This window comes from Gallinula chloropus (assembly GCF_964237585.1).
Source record: "Gallinula chloropus genome assembly, chromosome: 8".
Classification (NCBI taxonomy): domain Eukaryota; kingdom Metazoa; phylum Chordata; class Aves; order Gruiformes; family Rallidae; genus Gallinula; species Gallinula chloropus.
In genome coordinates, this window is record NC_140093.1 from 1,858,011 (window position 1) to 1,872,919 (window position 14,909).

At 41.7% G+C, this 14,909-nt stretch overlaps 1 protein-coding gene across 1 annotated transcript in view; it reads left to right on the forward strand.

Annotated features, from left to right (window-relative positions):
* LOC311194192 (glypican-5-like) overlaps positions 1–14,909 on the forward strand; it is a gene marked incomplete at its 5' end in the record, with an annotated part of 343,706 nt that overhangs the window by 72,588 nt on the left and 256,209 nt on the right. The window contains one exon of the mRNA XM_084267218.1: positions 6,251–6,945. Within this exon, the coding sequence (XP_084123344.1) occupies positions 6,251–6,945 (695 nt within the window). The remainder of the gene's footprint in view (positions 1–6,250; positions 6,946–14,909) is intronic.

Genomic DNA, 14,909 nt, shown 5'->3' on the forward strand with positions numbered 1-14,909 from the left:
AGGAAAGCACAAGAAAAGTGGGGCATTGGGAGAGCTTCAGGCTTCTGTTCAGTGCAGTGATTCAGGGTAAATCAGAAGGAAACTTCCAGTGCTTGACTTTCTTTGCTACTAAGAAAATGTCACAAAGTAGAAATGAAGCTGAGAGTTGTAAGTTGTTTTCAAGGCAGCTTAATGAATGGGTTTCAGCTTCTGTCTGTGCAAGCATCACACAATTTGTCTTGCACTTAACGTTCTTTAAAGCCATCTCAAGATCTGAAAACACACTCACCTCTTCATCTTGTTTAATGATGCTTTCTGAGCACTCTTTGTTCTTATTCTTTTAAATATCTTTAGACATGATAGCATATCCAAGAGAGTGGGACTCTGAAGTTCATAATGTGTGTCTGATATAGATGTGTATCTGGTGTGATTTTCACATTGTTCTCTATGCATCAAATTTCAAATAATATGTACTTGAATTTTACTGCTGCAAAATATTGATATGTTGTCCTTTATTTTGGCAAACTGTAAAGATGCAGAAGATTTAGTGGACTAGAAAGCATTAAAAGGAAGCTATTGTTCAACAAACTGGAGCTTTTATTCATCCTGTAACTGTGTAATAAATGCAAGATGTTGAAGGGAAATGAGCCAAATGTTAGTGTGGTCCTAAGAGACCAAACAAATAATAGAGCTACTTAAATTTGTCATTCTTCTTCCATGATTATGCTCCAATCTGGAATGTACACAGATGTTATTTCTGTATAGATATTCTCAGTGTTTGCTTCTACTTTTGGCTTATTGAGAACTGTTAAATCTTTGCAGTAATGTTTATACTGTAATGGTTTCCTTTCTTCTGTTTTCTGTTTAGAAGTCTGTAGTGTTTTGAAGATTCAGTACACAGTGATTGCAGTCAGTTATTAATGTTGTGGAGACCCACTGCATCAGCAGGGTGGTCTTACCTGGTCAGACCTGTGGGCAAGGCATCAGCTTTGGGTCACACACAGAAGCATAATGGCACTGACAGGGACTTCCCTTTCACATATGCCTGTTGTGTCTCCCCCCAGGGTTATGACTTTGGCCTTTGAAGACATGAGGTTTCATACAATAGGCCTACTGCATCTGAACCTCAGCTGCTGCATGATAAATGGTCGTGTGCACAGAGGTGTCTGGTGCTTAGATTGACTTCACTTGGAAAAAACTGTTCCCCTGCTAAAATTGCTGTGTTGGACCCATGGAAAGAAAAGAACGTGGAGTTGGACTGATTGGGAATAGAGCAAGTTGGAAGTAACTTAACCTCTCCCAATGCTCCTCATCTGAACCCTGTTGTTACTTACATGATGATGATCTCAGCAGCTTGTGAAGGTCTGCTGTAGGAGAGGGATGCAAATGAATTTTATGTATGGATATGATATGCTAATCCAGGTTTTGGGGGAACCTTCTGCCTGTGGGTATTCCCTGAGACCCTGTCTGCTGACCATCATGCACTGTCAGAAATGGAGGGTGTGAGGTGAGGGCAACCTGGAATGAGAGCTCTTGTGCTACTGTGTGTGCATGGATGACTTGTACCCTCAGGGAGTGGTTCTGTTGAGGCCTTTCCTTGAGGCTGTGTTGCCGTGTGTCTGGGAGCCTGGAAAAAAACCCGCAACTCCTCAGAACACACCCCGAATAATTTCTGTGGCAGGAACAGTGGCAAGTTGATGTGTGGCAGTTTTTGCATCTTTGATTTTTGTCCTAAGGATTAAGGTAGTGGGAGAAGGGGTGGTGGCCTGGGCACACACCTGGAGAGCTGATGCACCTGACCACGCTTACAATAGGTATGATAGCGATTTAGAAGCACAGGAAGCTGTTCCTGCTGACATGAGAGTAAGTCACTGAATGCAGCTTTCAAGTGATGTGAGGAGCTAGTTAAAGCTGGAGTTCTGGTACTAGATATTTTTCCATTGTCTGTACAGCTACTTAAAATCTCCTTGTTCTTTCCCCAAATAAACCTCCAGGTGGTGAAAAAGTAGAGGAAATCTTTGGAAAATGCTGGCACACCAGTGCTGGGCAGACTGATACATGCCTCCTAAATCTGTAGCTGGCTGTAGCATTATTCTTAAGCTGATTGTTTTTAGCAGAAGCTCATTCTATAGGCTCTTCTGACGTACAATGGGGTGAAATCAGGACTAAATCCCACTATAGAAGTCAGTGGTGTTACACTGCTGCAAAAGCTGGTGTGAGATAAGTCTGGATTCCTTTATGATTTTTATTGTATTAGGTATATGAAATGTAGCTGCTGGCTGGTTTAAGAAGTAGCAAAACATCCTCTGTGTCAGGATGGATGTATCCCTGTCAGAAGGAAGGTGTCACTCACAACCAGGCTGTGCTGTGCTTATGGTGAGTAAGCGCAGCTACCAGACCTGCAAAGCAACATCTTTCCATCTCTCTGTGTTAGTCTGAGCATAACAGAATTTTCAGTGTACGTGAATGTTAGGAACCAAGCTGGAAGTCCAGCCCTGTGCTGCTGGCAGGCAGCAAAACCAGTGTAGCATCTTGCTACACCTGGGCTTGTCTTCAGAAGCTGGTTTTCAAACACCAGCCATTGGATGGGAGGTTTGCAGAGGTGAGCTGTGTTTGGTCAGCTGCCTTTGACTCTCACAGACACATCAGTGGTGACATGGAGTGTTTTGGGAGTGTGTGATAAACAGCCTTAATAAAACTCTCCCCCTGGAAGGTGGTGTGACTAGACTTAGATTAAGCAGTTCCTGGGGTGTTAGTTCACAGTCCAAAGTGGGCTGCATTATTGCCTTACCTGCAGTCTTAAACCAAAAAGGGGCTTTTGAGGAACATAAGAACCAACTTGGTTCTCCATCAGCTTCCCATTTATTTCAACACTAAAGGAATACAAAACACACATGATGTCTCTGTCAAATTCTGGATGAATTTGGTCTTTTTTTCTGTTCAGAATCAATATATTTGCAATTTTTAGTACTTTGTATGCTGCTGATGTGGGCTGGAAGCCAAAGACTGTAGAAGGTGATCAAACGTTTCTCCCATCGTATGTTTAGGCTTAGAATTCAGCTTCTTGCAAGTTAATAAATGCCTGAAGTTTGCTGTTTGACTACATAGGTGAGCACCTAGCTTTTTAGATAGTGGTAAACCTTTCTTGGTATTTAAAAGCTTCATACAGAGCACCATACAAAGCATGTTAAAAGGATGGAGTCAGTCACTTAGAAAATGAGATGCTAAGGTTGCCTGCTCTGTACAACCAGAAAGCAAGCTGCCCATTGTCACAGAATCATTTGAGTGCACGGAGCCCTGTTATTTCTAATTTAAGGTCTAAGGACATCCAGCTGATGCTGTAATTTCATTGTCTCAAGTGTCTCTTAATGCCATCTAATAATGAAAAAAGACCTGTGTATTTTTCATCTCAAACATCACTGCCACAGTGCCTCATTTGTTGTGTCTGACCAGTGGTGATAAGGAAGCAAAGGACACCTATGGGTGTTTGTTGCACATCTATGATCAGCAAACGTTTGGGGCTGATTTTGTACTGTACGTTTGATGTTAGGTGCAGGGGGAAATATACACCATCGCTATTGTTCTCTTGTACAATGAAAAATATATGGCAGTATTAAATATTTTATTTCATGCTTGTCTCAGAATAATGCATAATATTATTTGAATGCAGGCTGCTCACAGTTAAGGGGTTTGGAAATGAAGTGATATGTGGGTTCTAGTTTACCACCTAGTTGTCCTAGAAAGCTGCTGAAACCTGTTTCACACGTTGTCAGTGATTGTGTTGCTCTTATCTTCTTCTGAGGCTGTTCTTACTCAGGACAATAAACACACTTAACTTTTCTGATAGGGAGGATGATGGCTGCAGTCGTACTTGTATGGGTGTGGAAGATAAAGCCACAGCATAACACATCATTGGCTTTGCAGGAGTCCCTGCTCCTGTAATGACAAGTGAATATCCCTAAGAGAGAGTGTGTAGCTGGAGGAGGAAAATTAAAACACTGTTTTCATGTTTTGAATATTGCCCTTTTCTCTTTAGTATGATAAAGAAAAATGGTGTTTAGGTTTCCTCTAGAAATAAAAATAAACACAAGGGGTGATGTGGCAAAGAAACTTCTAATAGTGCAGTTGCACAGAGCAAACTTCACTCTCTACAGCTGAAGCTGTGTCAGTGTTTCCCCCATAAATCCATTTTTCTGACATTTGATGGCTGTTAAAGTCGGCTTCGGTCGGAAACTTGGCAAGGTATTTCTCTGCCTGAGAATGAACTTCCTTCTTTTTCAACTGAAGTGTATCTGAATTCTTAATTTGGAGGGTTTTCTAAGCACTTCCAGAGTATTGCTTGCTGTAATACTAGTGGGAAAGCTGAAGTGATTCTCTGGCAGGAGGATACAGCGTGCGCGCCTGTGTGTAAAATACTGATGGTTGAATGTACAATGAGAAATGTTGTGTTATCTGTCTAGTTAAATCGCCCTTTGAGGAAAAGGGATTGTAATGCTTATCACAGCAAGCAAGCTAGTTGCCCAGGGAGATGTAGTGGAGGAAGGCGCTGAGGGGCTTTCCTCCAGCGCTTCTCCAGTGTATGCTGATCCTGGTTTACAGGCTTGTGTCTGCTCCTTGGCTGAGCTGATCTGTGAGCGACCTCGGCTTGTGCTGCGTTGCAGTGAATTGCCTGGTGATGTTTGGATGAATGTAGAGTAGGATTAGACCCAAAACATCATTATCTGGCTGGTCCTCAGGAGGTATAAAGTGACAGGTCTCCTGCCTTGCCTGGAACTGCTTGCCATCCGGAAGAGTGCAAGAAAGATTCATGTCAGAGGCTTTTCGTTGTAGCGCTTCCAAAAAACCCCAGTGGGAATGGTGTGGATTACAGTCTTCTGGGTCATTAAAAATAATCTCGGGAACTAATCCCTTCCTTGCCCTGTTTATGAATTCTAGCACCCCAATCAGTGCTTAGGGTGTATAATATTTGTCTCCTCAGATTTTTTTTTTTAGGCTACTCCAAAAATGGTGTAGTTAAAGGAAATAGCTTTATCCTGATTTTATAATCTTGTTTTGGTTCGTAGCAGAGCTGATGTCAAGTCCTGCTCAAGCGCTGGCTGGTGTCCAGACCTAGCTGGAGAATTGATTCACACAGCATCTTTCCTTCATCCTTGAGTTGTACTTTGCAAGAAGTGCCTCTTAGCCGCCCACTCACAGCACTGTGAAACAAAAGCTGCAACTTGTGTTTGTTTTCAGTTCTCTCATAAAATTTCCTTGAGCTGCTGTCCAGCAGCTTATCTGTGCTTGCTGTTTGTGTGTCAACTTGGTTTTGTCCATCCTTCTGGCATCTCTTTACATCAGCTCTCCACATTGGACAAGTTACATGTTTTAGACTGGTTGTCGAAGGACATGAGTGCTCTGTGCTTTTTCCATTCCTGATGCAGGATTTCATAGCAATAGATCACCAGGGATTGCAAAGCTAACACAGCTTTAAGCTGTTATTATCTTATCAACGTACTGCTTTCATCAGCTATTAAGTGAATAAAACATTTCAAACAGTTATGGTTGAAAAGTACAGCTAATGAACGAGGATCAGCATTTCTGTGCGCTGATGAAATGTTTCTCTCTGACTTCAAAATCAGTCTTACAGCTTTGCAAAAAGCTTGAATGTGAATTGTCACCCTGTAATTAAATGTGGATATTTTGGTCCAGCACAGCGGTGATGGTGATCGGTGTGTTGCAGACAGCTCCTGTTACCACGTACTCCTCTCTCAGATTTAGACCTTGTATCACACAACTATTTTTGCCTATTCGAGTATTCATCTCTGGACTTCTAGAGGAACACTGAAAATGAAACAGTTCTCTGTGCTCAGTGGGAACTGATGTCACGTGTATGTACAGGGATGTTTTGGACATGTGCTTAGCTGAATTGCTCAAATGCAGTGCCAGGTACACAAGCTGTGTTAGCTAGACCCTGCCTGTGCTCGCTGGAGTCTCTGGGAGCCCTTGGTTTGCCTCTGAAGTTTGGGTCAGGGTCTAGATACTGAGAATATGGCCTTTTATCTTTAAAGAAAAGATTGGTGTGATATGTGTTGCCTTTATTATGAACATGTAATATTTAAGTGTATTTTTAATATCACTGGTGAAGGCTGTATTAACTGTTAGTGCGTTAATCTAGCACAGTTCATGTAATTATTGCTGTTCCTGTTCAGGACAGTGTTAGTCCTGTGATTAAGATGTCACGTGCTTGCTATTAACCTCCAGTTCTTTCTCTCCCCTGCCCTTTTTTTAGAGGCCTTTGAATCTTTGCTTCGCTTTGCTGAAAACCGCACAAGTTCCCTGTTTGAGACAGCTTACAGACCTATGGCAAAGGAAGCAGCAGAGCCTGTTAAAGAGCTTTTTACAGACATCTCTCTCTACATTCTGGGTGCAGAGACTACAGTGGAAGGCGCAGTGTTACGGTTCTTTGACAGCCTCTTTCCTCTGGTGTACAGTCGGCTAATAAACCCCGGAATTACAGACCTGTCAGAGGACTACACGGAGTGTCTGCGGCTTACAAGGCAAGACATAAACCCCTTTGGACGCTACTCGAAGAACATGGTTACTGACCTGTCAAAATCTCTCTGGGCAAGCAGGATGCTCAGCCAGGCCCTCAGTCTGGGCATTGAAGTGATAAATACTACTGAACACGCAGCTCTGACGAAGGATTGTAGCAAAGCTCTGGTGAAGATGCAGTACTGCCCGCACTGCCAGGGCCTGACGCTGATCCGACCCTGCGTCGGATATTGCCTAAACGTAATGAGGGGCTGTTTGGCCAGTGTGTCAGAGCTGGATGCACAGTGGAGGGAGTACATCTCCACGCTGGAATATCTGACTAACGAAATGGCTGCCTCACACGACCTGGAAATTGCACTGACGGGGATGCGGAACTCCATCAATGAAGCCATCCTGCACGCGCAGCTGAACGGACCACAGCTCTCCGCTACAGTAAGTGCCCTGTCATTATTTGCTGCTCCCATTTACTGCTTCCACTATTGGATGAAAAAACATTTAAACAAGTTGGTGTTGTCTTTGCATCAGTTGTTAGTCTTCCAACTAGATCTTTGGTTAATAGTCCATGAAAACATCACAGATAATTATGATGGGCTTCAGAACAGACAGCTTTGATGTGAAAGTGATGGGTGGGAAGTCTGTTCCTTGAGAACCAGCCCTGTAAAGCAGATAGTTCTGTCTTGCCTGCAGAATTTTCTAAGCAAAAAATTGGGGTATCCTATACTATATATCAACAATGTATTTTTGGACTCTAAACCATCTGATTCTGTAACTCTAGGAGCAGTGTTCCCTGTCATGTGAGTATGTGTAGGGTGTGGGGTCATTCCGTTAAGATACCATGATTAAAACAGTGGTTTCTAAGTAAAGGCAAAGACACTCACTGCCTCATAAATATAGTGTCCCTTTACTTTTGTGTCAGCTGAGACATTGGGAAGGGAGTATGGGTCTATATCACCCCATCATACAAAAGTTGTGAAAAAGGCATGGCGAATACCAAACTTAATTATCCTTTAGTTATGTAAATGCTGTCAAAACCACCACTTAAAAAACTGAATCCACTTTAAGTCTAGGTTAAGGAGGAAAGAATTAGGGTGATAGAGCTATCTAATAAACAATAGCAGCATATGTTCTCACAAGGTGTTGAGAATTAGACCAGAAATTACTGGAATGTCTCATGAGGCAGCTGACTACATCTGTAGAAAGTTCGATGTGACTTTTCAGTGAAAAAAAAGTACCAGTGCGGCCTTAAGCAGGGTAAAGACTGATGTAAAAATGCAGATAGGTCTGCCTGTCTTCAATTTCAAGAAATCTGAGCAGAGAACAAATGAGAAGGAAGTGCACAGATCTAAAAATTTCTGTGCTGAACTTCTGTCAATGTCATGTAAGAGAAAAAGTACTTCAGAGTCTGCAAAAAGAAGCTATGGCAGAGAGTATTCCAAACTAAGGAAGCATTTTAATGGAAGAAAAATGTTTATAACCTTCCAAGATGCCTAATATCACAGCTCCTTTCCATTTAGTATGGGGTCAGGGATGTACAGTCAGTGTGATATGTAGATTATAAAGAAACCCCCTGAACCGCTTCTAGTAATCTGATAAGATGTCACTTGATATCTGTAGTTATCTCAGCTCACATTGCCTCAGGTGCTCTTCATCGATGGCACTTGTCTCTGCTGGTTTCTCTGACACTGAGAAAGGATGTGCCTGGGTTCTTGGATGAGGCACAGTAGGCACTGGATAGTGTGCACACTGCAGAGCAGCAGTGTCTAGCTAATGTCTAGTTGGCAGTGTCATGATGTATCCTGTAAAGCAGTGTTAAACCTAGAACACAATGAACAATCTTCTTCCATCTGTTCTAATTTCTCCCTGATGTTATGTGAGTCTAGAAGGGAAATTAAAATCAAAGTGTACTGTTATATTTATTTGTTTTATCTGACTATAGTTAGATGGCTCTTAAATCATCACATGGCTTCATAACTGGTTACACAGGATTAGTTAGGAATAAAGTTAGGCTTTCTGACCAGCAGCAGCAAAAATGGCCTGGTGGGTATTTCCTGCAGTGTATGGGGCACGTTACAAAATGCTGAAACGTAATTCTGGGTTGCTTTGACCAGCCTTGTAATGAATATGCACTTGCTTACCTTACTGGCAGGGTAATCCAGGTGAGTATCAGGCAATTGTAGATGAAGTCGATGAGTGTGCTGCTTTTAGCTGATGTAGAAGCACAATTCTGTCTGAAATGTCTTTCAGGCTGAGGGTTTTCTTTAATGGTTATTCAAAGCCTTATTATTCAGGTCTCTGCCAGCTCTCTAGTAGTAACTTGAAACATTTTCTTTCTCCTGTTCAGAGTGAATTCAGAAACCCCTGTGTGTGTGTTTGAAACGATGTTAATTCTTTCCCACCGAGGTTCTCCTGGTTTTCTCTCACTAGCAAAAGTCTCCGAGCACAGCAAAGGATTGTGTGGTGTGTTAAGGACTGCTCTGCAGGCTTGCAAAGGATGTTTTCTGTTTCAGAAGGAAAACAATATGTCAGGTTGTGTTATCCTCAGACTTCTGGCTTTTTCAGTTGTCAGCAGAGTAAGATGATATTCTGAAGAAAGAACACGTTCCACTATTTGAGCAAACGTTTAGCCTGATGCCGGTTTAAAACTTCGCTGATTAGTTACAGAGGGTAAACCGTTATTTAGAAAATTGAGCCTAATTAAGCTGTATTTCCTTCTCTGAAGAAATAGAAAGGAGTTCAGTCTCCAACTTGAGGATTTCCGGCTGTGAGGTGGCTTCTCGGAATGCGAGGCCTGGTTCTCCATTACAGGAGGGCCCTTTGGGCTGTGCCGCTGGGATTCGTACCCTGTGCCTTCTCCGCTTGCTTTGCCTGCTGGAAAATGTTTAGAACAGAAGATACGTCCCCTTTTCCCTTCACAAAAACTTAGGGACCTTTTTCCACCCACGTGGAATGCTCTCCAGGTCCTGCAGAAGTGGAAATGTTTAACTTGTGTACAGTTTCTGTTACAAACACTGGAGTTGGTTTTATTCAATTATAAATAATCTATGTAAAAGTCATTCCGGAATGCAGAGCGCTCCTAGCAGTTTTCATTTATCCCAGGCAGCCTTAATTAGGGCACCTGCCCTTTTAGGAGATGTTTTATGTTTTTTTTAATAGACAGCACCACTAAAAATTGGAGTTCTTTCTTTTTTAGCTTGCTGCCTGCCCGGATGGCAATGAATAATGGAGAGTTAGATTATGTTGTCTTGAAACCAGGAGAAAGGGTGAAATAAACAGATAAAGCAATCAGGGTATTTGCTCAGATGAGGTGTAGTCCATTATTATAGGCTTTAAAAAAATAAAAGAAATCCTATTTGTATGAGAAGTGCATAACTTGAAGAGACTGGCCTCTGCTGATCTTGTCCATTAGAGCCAAAAGACTCTCCTGATTTGCTGGGATAGCTTGTGTGAAAGGTCACCTTTAAGATATTAGTAATCTCTCCTCCAATTCCTCCAGAACGTGCCGTGCCATTTGTTCAGTGATACTGGCTTGCATCCAGCTTACTTAACCTAATGTGGGCCTGCCATGCTCTGCAGCATCAGCAGTCATAATCATTACTTTCTGGTTTGTCTGCTGGAATCTAATTGTCTTTCATATTGGTAGGAGCCCTGACTGCTTCTTGGTGCCAGCTATGGAGACCAAGTTTGTTCACCCTTCTTTACAATTTTTGAGACTTTCTCTGTTTTCTTTTTGTGTCTTTATGTTTGAAGGCTGGTCCCATTTTTCATGTACTCAATCTACCATTGATTCCAGATTCTCTATTTATGCACTCCTATTTTTTTGAATTTTATTTTGTATTCAAAGTGGAAGTAAAATGCCCTCAGCTACAAGGAGGAGAGGCAGTTTTGAAATGGGCGCTGGGCACCGGCACTTCAGGGAGGTGTATCAACAGATAGTGTACCAACCACCGACTACACCTGGACTCCATGTAGGGTGAGGTCCCAGTAAGGTGGTGTTCCAGTTGCTTGTGTATGGCTACAGAGGGCTTGTTTCCAGACTGCCACCAGCACACCAGGGGTCATGAATGTGAACATGGGTTATTAGAAGCAGAATTAACGTATGAGGAAGGGAAGATTTCTGCTGGATCAGAAGTGGCCAGAATCTGCCTCGCCCCACTAACTACAAATCTGCCCCTGCCTGGCACAGAACAGGTCTCAGAACATTCCTGACATGGGGACACAATAGCAAAAGGATGACCCTTTCATTTACTGCATCATCTAAGTGTCTAAGATGCGTTTGCATTGGTAAGCTCTGTGATCCTGGGTCCTCTCTGGGCTGCTGGGAATGGTGATTTGTTCCTCACTCTGCAGAAGGGTGCAGTGCTGTGCGGGTGGCTGGCAGGGAAGGGACCCTGTGTGTCCCTTGCCGGCTCTGGGTCACGCTGCAGCAGAAAGCTGCGTGGGGCTGCCAACCCTGATACTTGGTGCTTGTCTGTATTCCTTAATTCAAGGGGCAGTGAGGCCATGTGGAAATACCTTTTTAGAATAGAAAAGTTCTGGACTGCTGATGTCACTGGGTGTCAAGTGCAAGGCAGAGGCGAGATTGTCAAAGAAACAACATTTTATGGGCTGAATTCTACTTTAGCTTCATAGAATTTGAGCACATAATTACCTGTTGTTCTTTGAGTGCTTTTCCAAGGTATTGCTACAACTTCTACTCTGCATGTGGCTTCTTGTGAAACCCTCTTGCCCGCCCACGTGGTGGAAAATGCGAAGTGGTGTGTGTTAGTAGAAATATTTGGCACATGGGAAGGTGTGTGTTCCTCTGGTGATCTTGCTGCGTGACCTTCGTAAGCATAAAGCACCTATATCCACACTAACGTTATAATGGCTGAAAATGCATTAAATGAAGAGACTGTATGAAGCCAAAGACCTAATATTTTTCGGATGGCAAATTCTTATAGAAGACGAAAGTCCAACATGCTGAGTTTCTTGAGTATGGGAGTAATAAAGGCTTGATAGAGAGGGATTATAGAAACTGGGAATAGAGAGGAAGCATTAAGAGAATGCAGAAAGGTCTGTGCCTTGACCCAGTTAACTTCTTGGAGACAAGATAACCAATTAATATGATGAGTGATATAAGAAAAGTGATAGCAGAATAAACTTGGGGAAGAGAAGCAGATAGAGCCAGGAGAAACGCAGCAAGTGAGGGATATTTCAGATGCACGGTCCTAGGCATTTCAAGAGTGCCAGGAAGAACACAGTGATTGTGAGAGATCTGATCAAAATCCCAGAGAAATCAATGACAGTCTTTCCATAAGTTGTGAAACTTCTCCTTCAAGAAGGAGGATGTGTGATATAGAGAAGAGATTCACTATACATCAAATGTTTTTTAAAGGGGGTTGGTTTAGCATCATAATAAAATAAATTATCTGATGCCTATTTCTTGTAGAACATTTGTGTGGTGTTTCTTAAAAATCCTGTGTAGCTCAAGAAAATCAGGGAAGGCAGGAGAAGGCAAAAGCTTGTAGCAGGGACTGTTGTGTTTGGTGATGGAGAGACAGGCAAAGGTGTTAGGCTTTCTCTGCCTGTAAAAACACTTCTGCTGTGATCGCTTGCAATTAGGGATATAATTGGAACTTGGGGAGACAAACTGCATAGAATTAACAGCAAATTGGAACTTAGAGCAATTTAAAAATCAATAGAAAATATAGGTAGATGGTTGTTCTTAGTGGCTGATTTGTCAATGTCCTGCGATCAGTGGTTTTAAAAATTTAATTCCTGTTGCAAAGCAGACAGCAGGTAGTCATAAACTGCATGCCCATCGCTCTCCCCAGTCTTTTAAACTTGCTTCCCTGAAGCCGTTTTTAAATGCCTGTTTCTCCTTTGTGTTCTGTCATGTTGCTGGTTTGATTCTGCAGTTGCTCTTGCTGGTCATTATATGGTACTTAGCACTGGAGAAAGTGGTTGCTTTGCAGATGATTTCAGGGAAGGCCAGTAGGCATATAGTTACCAGAGGTAATTAAACTGTAGGTGGGTAAAGTGGGGAATAGTGGTAGAGTTGAGGGCAGCAAGGAGTTGAAGATGATGATAGAAGCACTGAAAGAATGTCTGGTATTTGACTCTTGTGGTATTCTTATGAAATACCTCTATTCATAGCTTGAAAAACAAATGGAGGGAGTTTGTATGATTTGTTCAGTAATATTCAACAAAAAACAGTTATAAAAATGGAGCTAGAAATTAAATTGGGGGGTTGTGTCAGTTCTTTGTACTGTACTGCAACAGCACCTCATTTTTAGTGATATCCAAAGGTAGACTTTGTGTCCTTTACAGTCACATAGGATGCAGCTCCACATGCATCCTTGGCTAAGTGGAAGTTGCAAAGATTTGTTTAATATCACATAGAACTGGAACCAATAACCCCTCCTAAGGAGCAACATAATATATTGTCTTTGGTCTTGAACAATCAAACTATAGATACGTGCTAGTTCAAATTTAAGGATGGAGAGTGAGAGAACATACTTGGTGTACTCTGGGCTTCAGCTGGAATTTACAAGAGGTAGCCTTTGGGGGAAATTTAATAAATCTTGCCACAGAACTTCTGGCAAAAATTCAGCAGTATATGAAAGGCTTATAAGCAAATAATTTAGGTGGCTTGAAATCATTAGGAATGGAGAAGAAAAACCAATCCTGAGAAATAAAAGACTTGAGACCCATTAAAAGGGTCACCTTTAGGAAAATAAAAGCTTAGAGAAAGGATTGCCAAAGTTAGAGCAGCAGGAGATTGATGCACAGTAACCTTACAAATTTGAAAAGGAAATGGCACTACTATGAACAAAATAACTTTTTGCTGAGTGAGTTCACAGCAACAAAGAGTTTCTGCCAGCCAGTAATGAACTACTTGATTAAAGACCTTGAACAGTATCATAAAACACTCCTGGAGACTTTGGAGAACACTCAGAGCTGAACTCAGGTGCTTCCTTCCTGCAAGTTTTCCAGTTCAAATGATCAACACCAGCTGTCAATAAGTATAAGAACCATACTTAGCAGCAGTTAAAGCACTATATTCAATTCCTTGTGGCTAAATTGCTGAGAATAGCTGTAAAAGCGTACAGAGAATGCTATGGTTGTGCAATATGCACTTGAATTGATATTTAAAATGACATTTTGCTCTGAAAACAGAAAATGGAGGAAATGCCTGACTATGGGAGGCATCAGTACATGAGCTTGAAGGAGCTGGAATGGAAGCGATCTGATTCCATAGTGCTTCTTGAAGACGTGATCCTGAGTGGTAGTCGCTTATGTTGAAGGCTTGTCCTTTCGTACTTTCATATGAGCCAAAGTTAGATGAACGTGCAGATTTTTTATGAATCTGGGGACAAGAGGAGACCTGTTAGAAACCTGGTGAGTAGGACTGCAGGCACACTTGGAGTGTAATAACATTTCTGTGTGAAAGTTAGAGGAATGGTTTTCACAGTGGTAGGAAACATACAACAATATGGATACATTAAAATTTTGTCTTATTTCTCTTGGGCTTTATACTCATTAAGATACTGCTCTCATCTTACAGTCAGTCGTGAATGAATTTTTAAAAATGAGTGGTGGAATTTCATGGAGTATAAGCATCTAATTCTTGTAGTCAGCTTTATAAGTCTTGCTCATGTGCCATTTGCTTGATTTAAAAGCATTTTGACACTTGAGTACTGTAGAAGTATTTCTGGAAATAATCATCTAAATTGTTTAGTGTGTTTGCCTCATTCCCATCTGTTATAAAAGTCCTCTGGAGAATTAGAGCTCATGTAGTCTTGAACAGCTCTTTAAGGGGCTGCAAAGAGCTTTCTGGTCCGTGCCAGTTAATGACAATTCTCTTACATGCAGATGTTTGATACCAAAGAGTAGCCTGATTTCCTGGTGTTAAGGATCATCTCATCTTTAGTGATGGAGCTGCTTGAAATTTGGCATTTATGTCAACATTAAGTAGGTTGAAATGAAAGAGACATCTTTCCAAAAATCTAAATTATCAATCAGAATAGGAATAAAACCCACTGTATAATTAGAGTTGGTTCTGAGAGATTTACTGCATATTATCCAGCTGTCATGTTATTTGACTAAACATATAGTTAAGAATTTAGGTTTACATCAGTTTCATAGCCTTAAGATTGCTTTTCCAGAAGCAATCATTCATTTGGACGTATGGGTCTCTTCCTACCCAAAGGCATTCCATTGCAAGTCACATCTTCCCTCCCAACTGACTGCTGACTTGCTGATAGTGCTTAACCACACTATTAACAAGTCATTAATCTGTGGTAAGATAAAAAGCTCTTTTTTGGTTTTTTTTCCCCCATAAGTTTTACTTTCCATTCCCTGCTCTTACATTATGTGTAAACATGTAACCTGGAAGTTTCATGCTAACCGCTCAT